Source organism: Macaca fascicularis, chromosome 3, assembly GCF_037993035.2.
Source record: "Macaca fascicularis isolate 582-1 chromosome 3, T2T-MFA8v1.1".
Classification (NCBI taxonomy): Eukaryota; Metazoa; Chordata; class Mammalia; order Primates; family Cercopithecidae; genus Macaca; species Macaca fascicularis.
In genome coordinates, this window is record NC_088377.1 from 86346997 (window position 1) to 86370039 (window position 23043).

General features: G+C 44.9%; 1 protein-coding gene across 22 annotated transcripts in view; it reads left to right on the forward strand.

The window, feature by feature from the left end:
• Window positions 1–23043, forward strand: part of URGCP (upregulator of cell proliferation) — a 48079-nt gene that overhangs the window by 11009 nt on the left and 14027 nt on the right. For 6 of the 22 annotated variants that reach the window (XM_065542050.2, XM_074035150.1, XM_074035147.1 and 3 more), the window contains exon 2: window positions 1677–1798. The exons of 4 other annotated variants lie outside the window; for them this stretch is intronic. Coding sequence is in view for 4 of the 18 variants with exons in the window: in XM_065542046.1 (XP_065398118.1) it covers window positions 5590–5603 (14 nt within the window). In the remaining 14 variants the exon portion in view is untranslated. Of the gene's footprint in view, window positions 1–1676; window positions 1799–5539; window positions 5604–23043 lie in introns of those variants that run through there. 12 more of the 22 variants (XM_065542049.2, XM_074035149.1, XM_065542052.2 and 9 more) reach the window with 2 other exon arrangements.

Here is a 23043-nt window from a genome sequence, read left to right on the forward strand (position 1 = left end):
GGACCCTTGGGCCAGGATCCCCAGCCCCAGCTGGGAGGGGCAGGGAGCCACCACTTGCCCATCCTTCTCACGCATGCATCTGTAGCCATTGAGGTTGTAAAAGATAAGTGCCATTACAGTCCTGCAAAAAGAAGGAAAGTGCCATAGAAAAGGCTGAGTTGGACCAAGGCTGACATGCCCAATCCCTGAGAGCGATGGGGTGAGGGGGTGCAGTTTCCTTTATCCTCAGAAGAAGCCCGAGGACAAGAAGGCTCAGAAAGGAAAAGGAAACAGATTTTTTGGTGTGCATTTTACTCAGCCCTCCTCATGTCCCTATGTGGGCCACCAAAATGATGCAGGATTTTTTGCTCCTTAGCTCTGCTAAAGTCTGGGTTCTTGTATCACAACTAGGAAAAATTAGGCACACAGACACATTGAAAGGTGAGGAGAGCAGAATTTATTAAAAGAAAGCTCTCAGCAAAAAAGAGAGGGTCCTGCCAATAGGCTCCCACCTCACAGATTGAATACCAGGTCAACACACAGGAGCTGAAGAGACCAGGCTCATCTCCCCGCATAAGGCATGAATTCCTGGTGGCTCCATCCCCATTCTTCCAGTGTGCATGCGGGCCGTTAGCCACTCCACATTGATTTCCCTTACTGCACATGTGTTAAGGGACAGAATTTTTCACCGTGGGCATGTTTAGGCAAGTACCCTATGCACCACGACCTGTGTAGCATATGGCTGTCTCCTGGCTCTATCAGTAGTATCAGTAAAGAGACAGAAAACCTACAAAGAAACCGAAAAATAATTCTGGAGCTGAAGAGTATAATAACAAATAAAAAATGCACTGGAGGGATTCAAAGCAAATTTGAAGAGACAAAAGAATCTGTGAACTTAAAGATAGGACAATGGAAATTACCAAATCTGAGGAACAAAACCATCTGGGGATGCAGCCCAGTAGGTCTCAGCCTTATTTTACTCAGAGTCTATTTAAGATGGAGTTGCTGTGGTTCAAATGCCTCTAACACAAGTGAGATGAACTCAGAGAGGAGACTCGAACTCCTGACCTCAGGTGATCCGCCTTCCTCAGCCTCCCAAAGTGTTGGGATTACAGGCGTGAGCCACCGCGCCTGGCCCTATTTATTTATTTATTTGAGATGAAGTCTCTGTGGCGCAGGCTGGAATCAGTGGCATGATCTCAGCTCTCTGCAACCTCCACCTCCTGGGTTCACACAGTTCTCCTGCTCAGCTTCCCAAGTAGCTGGGATTACAGGCATGTGCCACCACACCCAGCTAATATTTGTATTTTTAGTAGAGATGAGGTTTTACCATGTTGGCCATACTGGTCTTGAACTCCTGACCTCAAGTGATCTACCTGCCTTGGCTTCCCAAAGTGCTGGGATTACAGGTGTGAGCTACTGCACCTGGCTTGTCCAGTTTATTTATAGTGCTGTTCAGGCTGTCTATTTCCTTATGGTTCTTCTGTCTGATTGTACTGTTGTTGAAAGTGGGGTATTGAAGTTTCCAACTATTATTGTAGAAATCTGTATTTTTTCTCTTTAATTCTGTCAATGTTAGCTTCATATATTTTGAGGATCTTTTGTTTGGTGCATACATGTTTATCATTGTTATGTCTTCTTAGTGAATTGACTCTTATCAATATGTAATGTCCTTTTTATTTATTTATTTTTATGAGAAAGAGTCTTGCTGTGTCACCCAGGCTGGAGTGCAGTGGTGAAATATTGGCTCACTGTGGCTTCAGCCTCCCAGGCTCAAGAGATCCTCCTGCCTCAGCCTCCTGAGTAGCTGGGACTACAGGTATGTACTACCACGCCTAGCTAATTGTGTTTATTTTTTGTAAAGACAAGGTCTTACTATGTTGCTCAGGCTGATCTCAAACTCCTGGGTTCAAGTAATCCTCCCATCTCAGCCTCTAAAAGTGCTGGGATTAAAGGTGTGAGCCACCATGTCAGGACTTTTCGAAAAAATATTTTAGTGTAAATTTTTAATAAAAAGATGGGACCAGGCATGGTGGCTCACATCTGTAATACCAGCACTGTGGGAGGCTGAGGCAGGTTATTGCTTCAGTCCAGAAGTTTGAGACCAGCCTGGACAACATGGGGAAACCTTGTCTGTACAAAAAAAAAAAAAGGCCAGACATGGTGGCACATGCCTGTAGTCCCAGCTACTTGGGAGTTTGAGATGGGAGAATCACTTTGAGCTGGGAAGTTGAGGCAGCAGTGGGCCATGATTGCATCACTGCACTGCAGCCTGGGCAACAGAGTGCGACTGTGTCTCATAAATAAATAGATAAATAAACAAACAAATAAATAGACTAGTTCTCACTATGTTGCCCAGGCTGGTCTTGAACTCCTGGCCTCAAGTGATCTTTCCGCCTTGGCCTCCCAAAGTGCTGGGATTATAGGTGTGAGCCACAATGCCGAGTCTACAATTTCCTTATATGTCTCTTGTAACAGGGTGTCTTTTATTTTTTTGAGATGGAGTTTGGCTCTTGTTGCCCAGGCTGCAGTGCAATGGCGTGATCTTGGCTCACCACAACCTCTGCCTCCCGGGTTCAAGCGATTCTGCTGCCTCAGCCTCCTGAGTAACTGGGACTACAGGCGCACACCACCACACCCAGCTAATTTTTGTATTTTTAGTAGAGATGGGGTTTTACCATGTTAGCCAGGCTGTCTCAAACTTCTGACCTCAAGTGATCCAACTGCCTTGGCTTCCCAAAGTGCTGGGATTACAGGCATGAGCCACCGTACCTGGCCTAAAATACTGGTTTTTAACCTATGAAATTGGCAATGATTTTGAAAAATTGTAAAAGTTATACAGTGTTGTGGAAAACTAGGACTATCAGTGTTGGTGATTTTGCTGGGAAGGCAATCTGTATATATGTGTGTATATGTTGTGTATGTGTATATTTGTGTATCTGCATATATGTGTGCAGGTATATGTATACATATGTGTGTATGTATAGAATGTATTTAAGTATATGTATATTAGTGTGTATGTGTATGTGTGTAGGTATACACATACACATACACAGAGTATATATGTATCAGAAGAGCCTTAAAATACTGATATCCTATTGATCTAGAAATTCAACTCTTCAAAATTTGGCATAAGGAAATAATCATTGGTGTTTATGGGATGTTTTGGCTATAAGGATATTTATTACTCACATTCCTTATAATAATGAAATACTGGTAGCAATATTTATGTCCAGCAGTAGGGGTTGGTTAAACATGATGGTCTAACTATATAGTGGGACGCTAAAATTCATGTTAAGTATACAGGCCATGGGAAAGTTTCCCCTTGCCCTCTGAAGGTTTCCTGAAAAATCAACTCACAAAAGGCAGATTATTTGAAGAAAAGGCATGCAAATTTTATGAATGTGTACACAGGGAGAATTACAGAATGATTTCCCACCACTCAACAGGGTTCAGAATCTTGTAGCCCATCTTGGCAAAACAACTTACAGGAGGGGAGAAAGAGGAATTCTTTTGAGGGGCAATAAAGGATTACTAGGGAGAAGGATGGATCAGGGCACAGAGATTAACTTGTACGCTATCCTGTGAAAGGGTCTTTTCAGGTGTGGTTACATTCTTGGTCTTATAGGAAGGGCAAGAAAAACAGTTGTTCTCCTTGGAGTGTCTGGACTTTAGGCAGATAAAGACATCTTGTGTTTTGGGAGAAACCAGTGGGGAGGGAGGTCAGAAAGACCTTGAGGCTTCTTCAGTTCAGCACGTTAAAGTGCCATATTTTGGGGTTATCAGTTTCTGAACCAGATTTTATGTCAGTAAACATGTACTGCTTATTTTTAAAAGAATGCTTATTTTAGGCCAGGCGTGGTGGCTCATGCCTATAACCCCAGCACTTTGGGAGACTGAGGCAGGCGGATCACCTGAGGTTGGGAGTTTGAGACCAGCCTGGCCAACATGGGGAAACCCCATCTCTACTAAAAATAGAAGAATTAGCCAGGTGTGGTAGTGGACACCTGTAGTCCCAGCTACTGGGAGGCTAAGGCAGGATAATTGCTTGAACCTGGGAAGTGGAGGTTGCGGTGAGCCAAGATCTTGCCATTGCACTCTGGCCTGGGCGGCAGGGCAAGACCCTGTCTCCAAACAAACATACAAACAAACAAGTTCTTTTAGTCTGATCTCCTTCATTTCATTACTCCCTTGAATCAGGCATTTAGGATTTAGGATTTCCCACTCCTCAAACTCTTCCTAACCCTGGTCCTCCTGGATTTGTCCTTATTTTGGGTGTCACGAGTTCCCATGGCTTTACTTATCGGCTCCCATTTACAGAGCATTAATTATCTTCTGAACTCAAGGCAGCAGTTACGAATTTCTTTTCTGAAGAGGACAAGGAGGCTCTGAAACATTGACTGGATTCCCAGGAGGAAAAGAGACCATGCATCACGCAATGTTTACTAACATTTAAAAATAGTTACAAATGTTAACTCATTTAATCTTCACAGAGAGGAAGGGACTTATTTGTAGCCTAATTTTCAAATAAGGAACTGTGGCCCTGGAAAGGTTCTATCTTGCAGGGGCTCCTGGGGCTGGTAATTGGTGGAGCCCAGATTCCAACACAGGTATTCTGGCTTCAGAGCTAAGGTTTTCATCACTGCTTTGCTGTCTTGTGTTCTTAATAGTAGTAAACATTTTTAAATAGTGGTTGTTAATGATATTTTAATTTTAATTTTAAAAATGAAACAGGGGCGGGGGGGCAGGGGGTCGTCTCAACATGTTGCCCAGGCTGATCTCCAACTCCTGGGCTCAATCGATCCTCTTGCCTCGGCCTCCTACGGTGGTGGGATTACAGGAGTGAGCCACTGCGTTTGGCCAGTGATATTTAATATAACACTAAAAATGCTATCAACAATGGTTTACATTGTCCAGAGCTTTTTATTAAGCATTTTCACTTAGATCATTTTTGGAAACTCATTTTGCAGAGACAAGAACTGAAGCTGAAAAATCTACCTGCCTAAGGACCCATAACTTGTAAGAGTAGCTGTGAAACCTCACTGGAGGAACTGCAGATTGATAATTTTTACTTAATAACACACTATAAAGAATAATAAAAGTGCTTCGCATTGCCTAGAGCCTCACAATGCCACTTTATACACATTTGACAACAACGTCCAACACACCAAGTAAGAAGTAGGAAAGTTATTGTTTTGCTTAATAATAACGCTTTACGCTCCAGGGCTAAAGAAAAGGCTTTTCTTACAGAAATTAAACTCCAATTACAGAGAGGTGTGAACTTCATTAAGGCCCTGGGGCTGGTTCGTGGCCCGGGGGCAGGTTATCCTGCAGCTTTGGCACCGCAGGCACCGCCCGGCGAGTTCCGGCCTCCGGGCACCTGGGCAGGTGGGCGTTGGGCGGGCTCCGGGCTGCGGACGGACCTGGCCGCCCCGCCCCGGCCGCCCCCGGGCTGCTCCGAGAGGACCCCGGGCCCACCTCACCCCACCTCCATCCCTGGAGCGCGTCCCGGAGCGGGCGGGCGGCCGGCGGGCCAGGCCCCTCCCCGGCGCCGAGCCGCGGCCGCGCGGAGGAAGCGGAGGAGGCGGGAGCGGAGACCTCGCTGCGCTCATGGCGTCGCCCGGGTGAGTGCCGCCTCGCAGGCCCCGCGTCCCCGCGGCTGCCGGCAGGAACGGGAGCGGGACCCGGAGCGGCTCTGGCCTGCGGGCTCCGGTCTGGGACGCGGCCCGGACCCGGCCAGGGGCGTCCCCGCCCGCAGGCCCACCAGGCCCACGGCCCGCTCGCGCCGACCTTGGGCGGACGCGGCCGGGCCGACGTGGGGGGCGGGCGGGGGCGCCGGCGTAGGACAGCGGCCCCCCTGGGTGCGGGGGTCCGGGTACGCGGGCCTAGGGGATCCGGGGAGGGCGCGAGGCTCGGAGGTGCCCGGGGCGCGGCGGGAGCGAGGGCCTGGCGAGCGACTGGGGAACCGGGGTGCGGGTCCTCGCCGCGGCCCGGGGCAACCCGCGGAGGCCTGGAAATGCTTCACTCCGGTGCCTGGTGTCTGTGTTCCTGGGTTTTAAACTTGCTCGCGTTGGGAGTGGACGCTTGTTTGCCGCGTCGTTGAGACGTACCCAGAATGTCAGGTTCCGGGCAGATGCAGACCCTTTGCTGACAGCCGGAGAGCCGCTCCGGGATCTCCTTGGTCGGGGCCGTTGCCTACCGGCCTGCCTTGGGATGGCTGCGCTTATTCTGACATTACCTCTTTTCAACTTTTTTGATTTAAATGTTATTCCTTTTAGGAAATGATGGTGACACATATAGTTTGTAATTTTTGAGAAAAAATTCTCACTTGGCGAACTAAAACCTCAGTAATTCATTATTTTTTTGTTTTGATAATTTTACTAGTGCTGAAATCTGGGAACGGCAGTCCGACACTTTCATTTTACAGAGAAAGAAATTAGGCTCAAGGTCATCGCTTTAGTTGTTAGAATTCTTTGACTGTTATTCATCATTCAGAGGGTCTTGGATCTAGTGGCTGTGATAGCCATTCAGAACAGTTCCCAAAGAGCTTTACAGGTGTGTGTTCGGTGGTGGGGGTGGAGAGGGGACGGTGCTATGGGACCGGGATCATGGATATCATGCCTCCTCCAGATGAGGCCTGAGCCATGCCCTGGGGTGATTTGGCTCAGTACAGTGTGCCTGAATGAAGCAAGCTGAATTTGAACAACTCCTGCTGTCTTTCTAGGCTTTGGGGCAGTGGTCATTTCCAGGACCAGGCCTTTTCGTTGCCAGCTGACTACCCAGCACTTTCAGCTCATAAATAGAGTAAGCAGGGAACCATCCCTGGGAAGGCCAGGCTGATTTACCTAGGGGTTCAAGGTCCTGCAGCATTCCTTTCCCACTTGTCAGGAAAGGGTGGGGCAGAGCCTCCTGGACGCAATGTTGAGGGTGGCTGAACCTGTGTGGGGCTGTCCTGAACGAAGCTTTTTTTTTTTTCAAAAAGTGGTGCATTTGGTGTCCAAGTACACTGCTTTGTAGACATGGGTCAGAGGTGGACATAATGCTGCACTGGTGTTTCTGTGAGAGTCAGTAGGGCTTAAACTGTGTCCCTGTGGTTGGTGACATTTGATATTTGCGGTTCTGATTATTTGTGTGACCCCCATGAGTCCGCAGTCTGTAATCTATAATTTTCTGAGGGGTATCCATTGCAAAAGCTGAGGTCTCAAAACCTTTAGTATACAAGTCATGCACCACATAATGACAACGGAGGACCACATTATATGACAGTGGTCCTGTGCACAAATACTTATCATTGTGTTAGTTGCCTACAGTATTCGTACTGTAACATGCAGTACAGGTTTGTAGCTTAAGAACAACAAGCTGTACCATATAGCCTAGGTGCGTAGTACACCTTACCATGTAGGTTTGTGTAAGTTTATCCTATGATGCTCACACAAGGACCCAATTGCCAAAGATGTATTTCTCAGAATGTATCCCTGTTGTTAAGTGACTCATGACTGGTGCTTTATTTCATTTTGTGGGGAATCTATGCACATATTATGTACATTGGCAGACATAGCTCCTAAGTGTCCACTTCTACAGGCTTCCCTGGTAGATCAGAGTCTAGCTAGGAAGACAGTGCTTCCTGAGACCCTCAGGGCTGTCTCAGACAGCTAGCAAACATTAAAGCTACTGCACTAGGTGTCTTAGGGAGCAAGTCCACAGATAAAGGGCAGGGATGGGAAGGGAGTGGTGATCCGGACTGGGGTAGTCATAGAGGAGTCTCCAAATTGATGTTTTTATTAAGTGACAGTCTCCATGAGTTGGGAAGGAAAGAAGAAACTCTGACCGTTTTTGAGGACCTTATGAATATGCCAGGCATTGTGCTAAATAAAAGAAATGGCAATAATGATGGCATCAAAGGAAAAGATGTATTTGAGAAATGCCCCATGGCCCAGTGTGTTTGGAGCTAAGTGGAGACAAGTCCAGAGGATGAGACTGGGACCAGACGATGGGACCTGGTCCCATTTGTATATTCACTGCCCACCACTCGCTGAAGGTAAATGACACTATTTGCATTGGTGGAGCTCTCAGAGAATCTACATGACAGCAGTATAGAGATGGCAGAGAGGGCAGAAGACGTGGAGCAGCTCATGCTACCATCTCCCCTCTCTTGAACAGGCCTCACTCAACAGCTCATCTCTTGTCTTTGCCCCTTGCTTCGCTATCTCACAACTGCCCAGATCTTCCTCGTCTGTCAGCTACTCTGCCTGCTCTTTCACTGTTGGGGTTTCCTTGGGCTCTATGATCAATCTCTGCTAGTCCTAACACATGTTCTCTGCATAGTCACATCTGTTTTAGTGGCTTTAACTGTTGTCTGAATCAGAGGTTCTTAACCTAGGCTCCATGATTCATGGATGGGCTTCTGGGGGTCCGTTTGTTCTCTGAAATTGTATGCAGCATTGGGAGTGGTGTGTAGTTTTCCTGGGAGCAAGGTCTGTAGCTTTCAACAGATTTTCAAAGGGGCTTTTATCCTTAACAATGTTACAACTATTCATCCTGAATTTCCAGATTTTCATTTCCAACTACAGTAGATACAGCTCCTCAAGTTTCTTTAATCCGGGTTGCCTATGCAAAGTCTCTATTTTTCAGATTGTTATTGATGGATAATTTGAAAAACAAAAAATAAAGATCAAGTGTAATCGGCTTTACATAGACCACCAATCTTAAAATCTTAAAAAGATTTTAAATAGTCACTTATTCTTATCAGAGAGACAGCTTTACAGAAACAACTAGCGTCCCTCCTCCCTCCCATCTGAGTTTGGGGGGGTACCCTGACAGATGTTTTCCTTTGCATTTGCATACTAAGTTTGTTCCTTGCTCTGTTTTTACGTAAATGCTATCATACTGTTCTGCAGCTTGCTTTATTTGCCCAACAATATGCCTTGAAATTCTTTCCATGCCTGAACAAGGGACAGATCCACATACATTTGTTTTTTGTTTTTATTTACATTTTCTCTCTCTCTCTCTCTCTCTCTTTTTAAATAGCGATGGGTGTCTCATTATGTTGCCTGTGTTGATCTTGAACTCCTGGGCTCAAGCCGTCCTCCTGTCTCGGCCTCCCAAATTGCTGGAATTGCAAGCACATTACACAGTGCCCAGTCTACCTACATTTTGACAGACATATAATATTCCATGGCATGGTTACATTATTCAGTTAAGGATGTTCCTGGTTTTCTCTAAGATAATCTGTGTCTCACTCTGGACATATAGAGTACATGCAAAGACTTGGACTGCATGAGCGGAGGGCCTGCTTTTGTTTTTTGTTCTTCCTGCCTGTTGTAACTTGTTGCTGCCAAATGATCCTCTTAAATGATTGTACCACCTTCCCTGCCACCACCAGATTTTGAGGATTCTCTGTACCTCCCAACACATGATGACATCATACATGAAAAGTTTTGCCTGTCTGATGGAATAATTGAGTCAAGAAATAGGATGCTAATGGCATCTTCACTTACGCGGTCTTTAAAGACAGAAACTTCATGCCTGACCCCTGTATTCCCTTAGAAAGATTCAGTTCTTTTCTTTGATCCAGTGGGTAACAGCAAGTGAGTAACAGTTGATCTCCATAAGTAAACTCTCACTCCTCAGCTTTTTGTTTTAGGAAATATAGTCCCTGTCTGGCCAGGAGAAATGGAGTTAGACCTGCCGTAGAAGGCAGGAGCTCGGGCAGAGAATGGGTGGAAGGACCTGTGGGTTCTGAGTGGCGGTATGGAGAATGCTTGGCTGTATAGAGGTGGGACTCATGGTAGTAGATGAGGTGACTGATTGAAACCCAGGAATGTGTAACTAATTGGGGTAGAGGAGAAGCCATTACTGGATGACAAACCCAAGGCCAGTTGTTCCTCTGTGGACTGAGTCCTTACCTGAGGAGGGAGGGCACACACACCTTGGCCTTTTCCTGCCTTTCTTCTTCCCCCTTCCTCCTCCCTCTCCACCATCCTCTCCTCCCTCTTCCCTTCCCCGCCTCCTTCTTCCCCTCCACCCTTCTCTTTTCCTTCTCCGTTCCTCCCCTCCACTCTTCTTTCCTCTCCCCCACTCCTGTCTCCTCCCCTGTGACCTCCTCAGGTCCTTTCCCCAGCCCACTGTTCCTTTACACATTCAGCTGGAGACCTCATCCATCCTCCTGGCTGCTCCTCTCAGGAACATCTCGGCCCCTGGGAATTCTCAAGGACTCATCTACCTTGGTAGCTGAAAGCACCCCCATTAACATCCATTGGCTGTCAAAACTACCTGACTTTACTTTTAACCTTTTGTCTTTGCTGTCCAGGAAGGTTCTCTCCCACCACTGTCATTTTGTGGGAAGGAAAGGGCTCAGCTTTCCCATTGGAGGCCCGGCCTGGTCTGAATGGGCCAGGCCACAGCCCCAGAATTCACAGGCCTTCTACACTGGGTGAAAGATGGGTCCTCTGGCCACACTGGGGGAAGGGGAAAGGGAGCCCCGTAAACCACACTTTGAAGAGGAAGCATTAAAGAACTCAAACAAGATGTATCTTTGCTCTTGGGAGAAGTCCAGCAGGACCCTTATCTTGCTCAGTAGCTGCTGAGACTTCTACAGAAGGGACCTAGCTTTGCCAGCAGGACTGAGACTTTGTATTGGCTCTCTGCTCACGGATGTGGGACTGCCCAAAAAGCCAGCAGCCACTCAGAATGTTCCCTACACTGGATGTATGGGAGAACTAGCAGGGGTAGAAAAGGCCAGAAGTGTCCCTGGTTCTTTAGGACAGCTCTCGAAACTTCACTCACCTGCCCATGGGTGGCAGAGTACACCAGGACTTCATGGGATGCAACAGCCATGCCATTGACCTCTCCGTGGGGATGGACTGAAGGACCCACCTCAGCTCAGGGCAGGGCCTCTCACCCAGAACCACGAGTGGCAGGGACTTTCCAGTCCTAGGGAATGTTCTTTTAAATTTAGATCCTGCCCACCTCCAACAAGTGTGTTGTCAGGGCCTATTCTAAATGCTGTTACATATATTAAGTTATTTAATCTTCACAGCAACCTATTCAATAAGTACTGTTATTTCTATTATAGAGAGGAGGGCTCCTAGGCCTGGCTAAGCAGTTTAAGATAAAATGCAAAATGACCCAATTCAGGATGATTATAGTTGGTTTAAATTTGGTTGCTGAGGCACAAACAAAAGTGTTGGATTCTGTAGTTTTTGTTGTGATCACAGAGCACATGCGGTATCTTCCAGAACCCTTTGATAAAGCTGAAGTAAGGATGGAAGGATGGGCTCACATGGCCCACATGAGTTAGAAGCTGTGTTGACAGAGTAGACAATACCTTCAATTATGGCTTAACAAAAAATGCCTGAAAATGGAATAACTTAGAAGGAGCTCTTCCTTTAAAGGATTCAATGCCGGGGGCAGTGGCTTATGCCTGTAATCCCAGCACTTTGGGAGGCTGAGGCAGAAGATGTCTTGAGCCCAGGAATTTGAGGCAGCAGTGAGCCATAATCACACCACTGCACTCAAGCCTGGGCAACACAATGAGACACTGTCTCCCTGTCTTTAAAATAAAGAGAGACCTACCTGTATGCTAGGAGCATCCTTCTCACTGTAGGTCAGATGTGGTTGTTCTGTTTTAAATTCGCTGAATTGTGACTTTCTTCTTTTCTTTTTCTTTTTTTTTTTTTTTTTTTTTGAGGCAGGGTCTCGCTCTGTCTCCCAGGCTGGAGTGCAGTGGTGCGATCTCGGCTCACTGCAACCTCCGCCTCCCGGGTTCAAGTGATTCTCCTGTGTCAGCCTCCTGAGTAGCTGGGATTACAGGTGCGCACCACCACACCTGGCTAATTTTTGTATTTTTAGTAGAGATGGGGTTTCACCATGTTGCCCGGGTTGGTCTCGAGCGCCTGACCTCAAGTGATCCGCCTGCCTTGGCCTCCCCAAAGTGCTGGAATTACAGGCATGAGCCACTGCGCCCAGCTGACTTTTTTTTTTTCTTTCTTTCTTTTTGAGAGAGAGTTTTGCTCAGTTCCCCAGGCTGGAGTGCAATGGCACCAACATGACTCGCTGCAGCCTCAATCTGCTGCGCTCAAGTATTCCTCCTGCGTCAGCCTCCTGAGTAGCTGAGACTACAGGCGCATGCCACCACACCTGGTTATTGCGGATTTTAAGAAACTTTTTTGTAGAGACAGGGTCTAGTTATATTGCCCAGGCTGTTCTTGAAATCCTGGGCTCCAGCGATCCTCCCATCAGAGCCTCCCAAAGTGCTGAGATTATAGGTGTGAACCACCACACTTAGCCCATTGTGACTTTTTTTAAGTCTCCAATACTTTCTTTTAGGGCATTAAAAACTTAATCTTAGATCCAGTTGGTATTCATTTGGGTGAATGAAGTGGTAGGGACCTACCTTAATTTTTTTTCCAGGTTTTTATGATTGAATAAGTTCCAGATACTCAAAGCCACCTAGATCAGTGATGAAATTTTTGACTGCATTTGGGCCTATTTCTGGGATGTCCTTTTACTGATTTCTCTGTATATTCATGAACAACCTTAAATTATTTTAGACTATTTAATTATTATGTTCTATTATCTGGGAAGTTTTGTCCTTCACTGTTCTTTTTCAAAATTTTCCTGATTGTTATTTCATAAATATTTTTTCACAGAATCAACTGGTTTTGAACCTCAATTTACTTATAGGTTAATTTAGAGACAATTGACTTTTAAAATTATATTAAAGGCCAGGCATGGTAGCTCATGCTTATAATCCTGGCATTTTGGGGGGCTGAGTAAGATGGATCACATGATCCTAGGATTTGAGATTGGCCTGAGCAACACAGTGAGATCTCATCTCTAAAAAAATAAAAATAAAAAATTAAGGCTTTCTGTCCAAGACAGAATACACCTTTAAAAATTTTTTCATTTTATATATGTAAATATAAATATTTATGTTTATATTATAAGGCATATATTATAAACATATTTATATAAATATATAATATATTAATTATAATATGTAATATGTTAAATATATTTATATTATATATAATATATAAACAATATATTTATATATTTGTTTATATAATATATTTATATATATTATATATAATTATATTTATGATATATATTTAATATATAATATATATTTTATATAATATAAATATATATAATTATATATAATATATAATTATAAATATATAAATTATATATATTTACATATTATATATAACTACACTATATAGTGTATTATATATAATATATAGTTAATATAATATATAGTTACATTTGTTTATATATTATATATAAATATATTTATATAAATATATATAGTTTTTGAGATGGAGTCTCACTCTGTTGCTAGGCTGGAGTGCAGTGGTGTAGTCTTGGCTCACTGCAACCTCCACCTCCCGGGTTCAAGCGATTCTCCTGCCTCAGACTCCCAAGTAGCTAGGATTACAGGCGTGTGCCACCAGGCCTGGCTAATTTTCGTACTTTTAGTAGAAATGGGGTTTCAGCACATTGGCCAGGCTGGTCTTGAACTCCTAACTTCAGGTGATTTGCCTGCCTCGGCCTCCCAAGGCCTGGGATTACAGGCATGAGCCACCACACCCAGCCTGTTTTGTTTTTTTTTCACTCTTTCCTCTCTGAAAATCCAGAAATAGATTTTTTTTTTTTTTTTTTTTTTTTTTTTGAGACGGAGTCTCACGCTGTTGCCCAGGCTGGAGTGCAGTGGCGCGATCTCGGCTCACTGCAAGCTCCGCCTCCCGGGTTCCCGCCATTCTCCTGCCTCAGCCTCCTGAGTAGCTGGGACTACAGGCGCCCGCCACCGCGCCCGGCTAATTTTTTGTATTTTTTAGTAGAGACGGGGTTTCACCGTGGTCTCGATCTCCTGACCTTGTGATCCGCCCGCCTCGGCCTCCCAAAGTGCTGGGATTACAGGCTTGAGCCACCGCGCCCGGCCCAGAAATAGATTTTTTTTAAATTAAAAAAATTTTAATTTTAATTTTTTTTTTTTTTTTTTTTTTTGAGACAGGATCTTCTTGCTCTCTTACCCAGGCTGCAGTGTACTGCAGCCTCAAACTCCTGGGCTCAAGCGATCCACCTCAGCCTCCTGAATAACTGGAAATTAAGGCACATGCTGCCAGACCCAGTTAATTTTTAAATTTTCTGTGGAGTTGGGGTTTCACTGTGTTGCTCAGGCTGGTCTTGAACTTCTGGCTTGGAACTCCTGACTTCAAGTGATACTCTCACCTTGGCCTCCCAAAGTCCTGGGATTATTGGCATAAGCCACCGTGCCCAGCCCTTTTCAGTTCTTCAAGTCTTACTCAGATTCAATATTTTAAAATTCTTCTCGGCCGGGCGCGGTGGCTCAAGCCTGTAATCCCAGCACTTTGGGAGGCCGAGACGGGTGGATCACGAGGTCAGGAGATCGAGACCATCCTGGCTAACACGGTGAAACCCCGTCTCTACTAAAAATACAAAAAAAAACTAGCCGGGCGAGGTGGCGGGCGCCTGTAGTCCCAGCTACTCAGGAGGCTGAGGCAGGAGAATGGCGCAAACCCGGGAGGCGGAGCTTGCAGTGAGCTGAGATCCGGCCACTGCACTCCAGCCCGGGCTACAGAGCAAGACTCTGTCTCAAAAAAAAAAATATATATATATTTTAAAATTCTTCTCATATAGGTGTTGCACATTTATAACATATATTATTTTTCTTGTTGCTACTATAAATCGGAGCTGTCTCCTTCCATATTTCTAACCCATTTGTATAATAGGAAGGCAGTTATTTATTTTAACTTTATATGTCCCCAGCTTACTGAATTCTCTCATTGTTTATGATAGTTTTCAGGTTGATCTCTTGGGTTTTCCAGGTCTACCTGCACCATCATTTCTTTGCATTATGGAGAAAATGCAAGTTGATTCTGTGTTTGTTTTGAGTACACTGTGGTATCAGGTGGAGGTTGTAGAGCATGTATCTTTAGGGAAATTGCTGACAGTAGTCTCTCCTGTACATGGTGAAGGATTGCCTTTCTTAGCTCTCCAAACCCCTTTCAGCTCATGTGCCTGCTTAGCATATCCAAGGGTAGGTAGGGGTCTTGGGCCAGTCTGTCAGTGCCAATTTGCTTACAATCCCCTCAAGTCTTGCTCTACCCACAGACCTCCCTATCTAAGATGGGAGCAACTGATTGAACCCGGAAAACTTGAACTTACTTTGGCTTGTGTCTGTAGACATATTGTCCAGTCTGTTGCAGTCCTTCACAGATGCTTTTGAGAGTCCAGCCACATGCCATTGCTGCTGGTGCTATTGCCCAGGTCTGAGCCTTTGTTGTTGTTGTTTTCCTGAATATAAGGCTAGATAATTGAGCTTTTGTTATGTCTCGTCTATTCTCAGCCTGGCAGCCAGTAACATAGACAGGCCTGTCACCCTGCACCCAGGGCCCTTTCATGGCTACCCCATCCTCTAGAATAAGAAAAGCCAGAACCTTTTTTTAAAAAATCTTTTTTATTTTTATTTTTTTTTCTCCTCCTCTTCCTCCCCAAAGCCTTACTCTTTTGTGGCCTGTAAAGTCTTCTCTAGCTTCTCCTGCTGCCTTCCCCTACTCACTGATCACTCTCTTGCTCAAGCCACTCGGGCCTCCCTGTCAGTCCCTGGGTACGTTAGGGCTTTTGACCTTGCTATGCCTGCAGCTGTCTTCCCCTGGTAGTCATATAGCTCCTGCCTTCACCTCCTTCCAAACCAGTACTAACAGGGCCCTTTTTCCTGCTGACCTGCTCTGCCCTCCCCACCACCATTCTCAGCACACCTGACCTTGGCCTGTGCCTTGTTTTCTCTGTAGCACTTAACATCTTCTAGCACAGCCTTTTTAAAATGTTTTATTTATTTATTTATTTTGAGACCGAGTCTCATTCTGTTGCCCAGGTTGGAGTTCAGTGACAGGATCATGGCTCACTGCAGCCTCAACCTCCTGTACTCAAGTGATCCTCCCACCTCAGCCTCCCAGTAGCTGGGGCTACAAGTCCTAGACTTCTTATGTATAGGGGATAGTGTTGATTACCAATATCCCCTTGCCTTGTTGAATTGTAAACCAAGAACAGAACCTTTGTGTTCTCATTAATGTATCCTAAATTCCTAGAAAGGTTCCTAGCAATAAATATGTGGATAAATCCAAGAGAATAAATATGTGGATAAATCTACAATAAATAATAAGTCCACAATAAATATGTAGATAAATCCAAGAGAACTTTGCTTAAGATGTATGTACATCTCTTTGGATCCTTGTAACACATCTGAGGTATATGTGTCAGGGGTGATCAGCTTCATTTTATAGATTAGCATATGTGTGTTTATAGTGTTTTTTGTTTAGTGTTTGTGCAGTGAGTGTTCCCCTCTCTCTCCAACCTAATGGTAATGTAAGCTCTTGGAGGATTAAGGCTGTGTTTTAAAGCCTTATTTTCCGTTGTATGGGGAACCTTACACAGTACTAACCTTTCTGTCTTCTAGCTTTTTGACACTATAGTATGTAATAAATTGTAGTTAACCATATTCACCCTACAGAATTGCAAAGCACCAGAACTCATTCCTCCTATCCTATCTAGCAGTATTTTGTATCTTTTTTTTTTTTGAGACAGAGTCTCGCTGTGTCACCTAGGCTGGAGTGCCGTGGCGCAATCTCGCTCCTTGCAATCTCCGCCTCCCGAGTTCAAGCAGTTCTGCCTCGGCCTCCTAAGTAGCTGGGGTTACAGGTGTGTGCCACCATGCCCAGCTAATTTTTGTATTTTTAGCAGAGACAGGGTTTCACCATGTTGGTCAGGCTGGTCTCAAACTCCTGACCTCGTGATCCGCCTGCCTCAGCCTCCCAAAGTGCTGGGATTACAGGTGTGAGCCACCACACCCAGTGTAATTTTGTATCTTAACCAACCTCTCCCTATCCTCCTCTCTCCCATGCATTCCAGTCTCTAATGACCACAATTCTACTCTATACTTTCCTTCACTCAATTTTTTTCTTAGCTCCCACATATGAATGCAATATTTGTCTTTTTGTTCCTGACTTAAGGTTCTCCAGGCTCATCTGTGTTGCCACACAGGATATGATTCCATTCTTTTTTATGGCCAAATAGTGTTTCTGTACATCTATACCACATGCTCTTTATCAGTTTGTATGTTGATAGACAGTTACATTGGTTCCCTATCTTGGCTATTGTGAATAGTGCTATATTAAACATGGGTGCAGATATTCCTTTGACATACAAATTTCCTTTCCTTTGGACAAATAGTATAGTAGTGGGATTGCTGAATCACATGCTAGATTTTTTTTTAGTTTTTGAGAAACCTCCATAGAGGTTTTCCATAAAGGTTGTACTAACTTACATTCCCACAGTGTATAAGAATTTACTCCACATTCTTACCAGCATTGATTTTGTTTATTTGTTTGTTTGTTTTTTGAGACAGAGTCTTGCCCTGTCATCCAGGCTGGAGTACAGTGCCATGATCTCACCTCACTGCAACCTCTGCCTCCTGGGTTCAAGTGATTCTCATGCCTCAGCCACCTGAGTGGCTGGGACTACAGGTGTGCGCCACCACGCCCAGCTAATTTTTATATTTTTAGTAGAGACAGGGTTTTGCCATGCCAGCAAAGCTGGTCTTGAACTCCTGGACTCACAATCCACCCACCAGTACTTGGCCTCCGGAAGTACTGAGATTGCAGGGTTTTTTTTATAATAGCCACTCTAACTGGAATATCATATCTTTTTTTATGATTTTGATTTACATTTCCTTGTTGATTAGGGATGTTGAGCATTTTTTTTGTTTATTTCTTGGCCATATATATGTCTTTTGAGAGATGCCTGTTTGATCCTTTGCCTACTTTTTAGTCAAATTATTATTTTTTTGCTATTGAGTTCCTTGTGTATTCTAGATATCAGTCCTTATTAGATGAATAATGTACAAATATTTTCCCCCATTCTACAGGTTGTCTCTTCACTCTGTTGGCTGTTTCCTTTGCTGTGCAGAAGCCTTTTAGTTTGACATAGTCCGTTTGTCTGTGTTTTTTTGTTTAAATTTGAGACAGAGTCTTGCTTACTCAGCCTCAACCTCCTGGCCTCAAGCAGTTTCCCCACCTCAGCCTCTCAAGTAGCTGGGACCACAGGTGTGAGCCACCATGGTTGGCTGAATTTTCCAATTTTTTGTAGAAATGAAGTATTTTTCTGGCCGGGCGCGGTGGCTCATGCCTGTAATCCCAGCGCTTTGGGAGGCCGAGGCGGGCGGATCACAAGGTCAGGAGATCGAGACCACAGTGAAACCCCGTCTCTACTAAAAAAATACAAAAAATTAGCCGGGCGCGGTTGTGGGCGCCTGTAGTCCCAGCTACTCGGGAGGCTGAGGCAGGAGAATGGCGTGAACCCGGGAGGCGGAGCTTGCAGTGAGCCGAGATCGCGCCACTGCACTCCAGCCTGGGCGACAGAGCGAGACTCCGTCTCAAAAAAAAAAAAAAAAAAGAAATGAAGTATTTTTCTGTTGCCTAGGCTTGTTCTCAAACTCCTAGCTCAAGCAATCCTCCTGCCTCAGCCTTCCAAAGTGCCATAATTATAGGCATGAGCCACCAAGCCCAGTCCCAGAGGTCTCATTTTTGATTTCTAGTTTTACTCCCTTGTGATCTGAGAAGACACTTGATATGATTTTGATTTTTTTTTTTTTTTTTGAGACGGAGTCTCGCTCTGTTGCCCAGGCTGGAGTTCAGTGGCCGGATCTCAGCTCACTGCAAGCTCCGCCTCCCGGGTTTATGCCATTCTCCTGCCTCAGCCTCCCGAGTACCTGGGACTACAGGCGCCTGCCACCTCGCCTGGCTAGTTTTTTGTATTTTTTAGTAGAGACGGGGTTTCACCGTGTTAGCCAGGGTGGTCTTGATCTCCTGACCTCGTGATCTTCCCGTCTCGGCCTCCCAAAGTGCTGGGATTACAGGCTTGAGCCACCGCGCCCGGCCAATATGATTTTGATTTTTAAAAAATTAGTTGGCCTGGCACAGTGGCTCATGCCTGTAATCACAGCATTTTGGGAGACCGAGACAGGTAGATTGTTTGAGTCCAGGAGTTTGAGACCAGCCTGGGCAACATGGCAAAACCCTATCTCTTAAAAAAAAAAAAAAAAAATTAGCTGGGCATGGTGGCATGCACCTGTAGTTAGTTCCAGCTACTCGGGAGGCTGAGGTGGGAGGGTTGCTTGAGTCCTGGTGGTGGAGGTTGCAGTGAGCTCAGATGGTACTACTACTGCACATCAGCCTGGGCAACAGAATGACAGTGTCTCAAAAAATTAAAATTTAAAAATTTAGTTGATTTGTTTTGTGGCCACTACATGGGTCTATCCTGGAGAGTGTTCTGTGTGCTGGTGAGAAGAATGTATATGTTGAAGCTTCTGGATGAAATGTTCTGTAAATGTCTGGGTCTATTTGGTCTATAGTACAGTTAAGTCTGATGTTGCTTTGTTGATTTTCTGTCTAGATGATTTGCAATGCTGAAAATGGGTATTGAATTCTCCAGCTATTATTGTATTGGCATTTCTCTCTTTAGCTCTAATATTTATTTTATATATCTGGGTGCTACAGTATTAGATGCATATATATTTACAATTGTTATATCCTCTTGCTGAATTGATCCCTTTATCATTATATAATGACCTTCTTTGTCTTTGTTTTTTCATGTGAAGTCTATTTTGTCTGATATAAGTATCGCTACTCCTGCATACTTTTGGTTTCCATTTGTATGGAATATTTTTTTTTTTCGTCCCTTTACTTTCTTTTCTTTTTGTGTGAGATGGAGTCTCACTGTGTCTACCAGGCTGGAGAGCAGTGGTGTGATCTCAGCTTAGTACAACCTTCGCCTCCCGGGTTCAAGCGATTCTCCTGCCTCAGCCTCCCAAGTAGCTGAGATTACAGGAGTGTGCCACCACGCCCAGCTAATTTTCGTATTTTTAGTAGAGATGGGGTTTCACCATGTTGGCCAGGCTGGTGTTGAACTCCTGACCTCAAGTGATCCTCCTACCTTGGCCTCCCAAAGTGCTGGAATTATAGGCATGAGCCACTGCACCCAGCCTTTTTGTCCTTTTACTTTCAGTCTGTATGTGTCTTTATAGGTGAAGTGAGTTTCTTGTAGACAACATAGAGTTGGGTATCATTTTAATCCATTTAGTTGGAGCACAATGGTACAGTCACTGCCTACAGTACCCTGGATGTCCCAGGCTCAAGCAATCCTCCCACCTCAGCCTCCTGAGTAGCTGGGACTACAGGTGTATGCACCATGCCCAGCTAATTGTTTTATTTTATTTTACTTTAAAAAAATACATATATTTTTCGAGACAGAATCATGCTCTATCTCCTAGGCTCAAGTGCAACAGTACAGTCTAGTCATGGCTCACTGCAGTCTTGACCTTCCAGGGCTCAGGTGATCCTCTCACCTCAGCCTCCTGAGTAGCTGGGACTACAGGTACCTGCCTGCCACCACACCTGGCTTTTTTATTATTATTTTTGGAGAGACGACATCTTGCTATGTTGTCCAGGCCACTCTCAAACTCCTGGAATGAAGGGATCCTCCCACATTGGCCTCCCAAAGTGCTGAGATTATAGGTATGAACTATCATACTGAGCTTTATTTTATTTTTTTGTAGAGATAGGGGCCTCGTTCACTTGCCCAGGCTGGAATGCCCGGTTTTACTTTCCTGTTTTTTCATGGTGGCAGATACCATTTGTTTGCTTTCAGATATAACATTCCCTTAAACACTTCTTGTAGGGCGAGTCTAGTGGTGATGCATTCCCTTAGTTTTTACTTGTCTGGGAAACACTTTATTTCTCCTTTTCTTCTCCAGGGAGTTTTAATTTTTCCTAAACATGTGGTCACTCTCTAGAGGTGGGATACCCCACCCCATTTTTGGCTTAGATCCTCTTGTGTGTTGAATTGTGCCCCCTAGAAGGAATGTTGAAGTCCTAACCCCCAGTGCGGTGGTTGTGATCTTTTTTGGAGATAGGGTGTGATTTCTAAAAAATTATATGTGATTAGTTAAAATGAGTTCACAGTGGATTAGGGTGGGTTCACATGTAATAAGACTAATATTCTTACAAGAAATGGAAAAGAGACCCAGAGGGAAGAAAGCCACGTGAAGACAGAGGTGGAAGCTAGTGTAGCTGTCAAGCCACACATACCCTGTATTAGTTTCCTGTGGTTCCTGTCAAAGGAACCACAAACTGGTGAGTTAAAAAAAAAAAAAAAATTAGGGGCGGTCGCGGTGGCTCACACCTGTAATCCCAGCACTTTGGGAGGCCGAGGCGGGCAGATCATGAGGTCAGGAGTTCAAGACCAGCCTGACCAACATGATGAAACCCTGTCTCTACTAAAAATACAAAAATTAGCCGGGCGTGGTGGCACATGCCTGTAATCCCAGCTTCTCAGGAGGCTGAGGCAGGAGAATTGCTTGAACCCGGAGGCATAGGTTGCAGTGAGCCGAGATTGCGCCACTGCACTCCAGCCTGGGAGACAGAGCAAGACTGTCTCAGGAGGAAAGCCACTGCACTCCAGCCTAGGCGACAGAGCAAGACTCCGTCTCAAAAAAAAAAAAAAAAAAATACAAAAAGTAGCCAGGTGTGGTAGTGAATGCTGTAATCCCAACTACTTGGATGGCTGAGGCATAAGAATCACAAGTATGAAATTATGTTGCAAGAAAGCAGTGGGCAAGTCAGCAAGAAAGGAGCTGACTGTGAGGAGACAAGGGCTTGCTGTGGATTTTATAGGATGGTGCTTGTGCTGTTTTCTGAAGAGAGCTATGTGCAGTACTGATAACGCCAAGGTTGCAGTGAGCTAATTTGCATTTTTCTATCAGCCGAGGGTCTGAAGTTAGCTGAGTGCAGCAAGATTGTGACTTATTTGTGCAGGAGGATTATGTGTCCTGGACCATGAAGAAAGGCAGACTTACAGCTTATGTGCTTTCTCTTTGCTTTCCCTTGGTCCCACCAGCCTGACTCCTTTTCCCTAATTAGGACTCCACATTTAAAAATATATTGTTAATTATAATACAGTGAGTAATTGTACCTGTATTTGTCTAGTGCTCACCTTGTTCAGAATTGTTTTCCTATGCCATCTTGTTTTATGGGCACCATCCAGCAGAGGAACCAGTTTTGTTGCTAGAAATTAGTGATTGATCTAGAACAAAACTTGGATTCTGCCCACATGGTTTGCCCTATCTATTCTGGGCATGGATGGACTGTCCAGGGAGTGCCATATTCTGAGGTAGGTCAACAGAAAAACAAAGGTGTGACTTCCCCTAGTTGATAATTTCTTATGTGCTGAACACCCAGGTCTGGTAAATCAGAATCTCCAGGTTTTAGCAAAAAAGCTCCTAAGATCTGCTGGGCAGTTAGAAAAAAAGAAGGAAATGAAAAAGGAAAAATGAGAAGACAAGGAAAGTTAACCCCGCACTGTCTTCTGTGGCTAGACGATCAGCAAGACAGATGGCCTTCACAATGAGCAGTGAACCATCAGCAGACCTGCCGGAAGCAGGATTCAGCCACATGCTGTTTATAGCATGGCTGCCCTGGTGTTGGTCATGGACTTGATTCTTTCTGCCAGACAACAAACCAGCCCGTCCACTGGCTAACTTAGTGAGGAGATGTGGACACCCCGGACCCTGAGGGTGGCGATCAGGTCACCCCTGCCCTGGAGAGCTGTCTGTGTGGGGAAGTGCCCAGAGGAGGGAAGGTGAGCAGCTGCTGCAGGTGGCCCCTAGGCAGTGTCTGACACCACACCCTGGGGGCTTGAGGACCTTGGCTATTTCCTGTGTTCTGACTGTATTCTGAATACAAAGAGAATATTTACCTTTTTAAAATTGTTTCCAGTAATAAAAGTAGAATGCTTTTCAGCATTGTGAAGGATATAGGGAAAGGGTCATGATTCTAAGTTAATAGGGAAGTAGGGTGTGTACAGTAAATATGCTAATTAAGGGCCAGGGTGGGCTCCAGAAGAAGAAGATCAAACTAAAGAGCCATTGGTCATCAGGGAGTAAATTGGGGCATGCAAATGCACTAGTCTTCTACCTGTTAATAG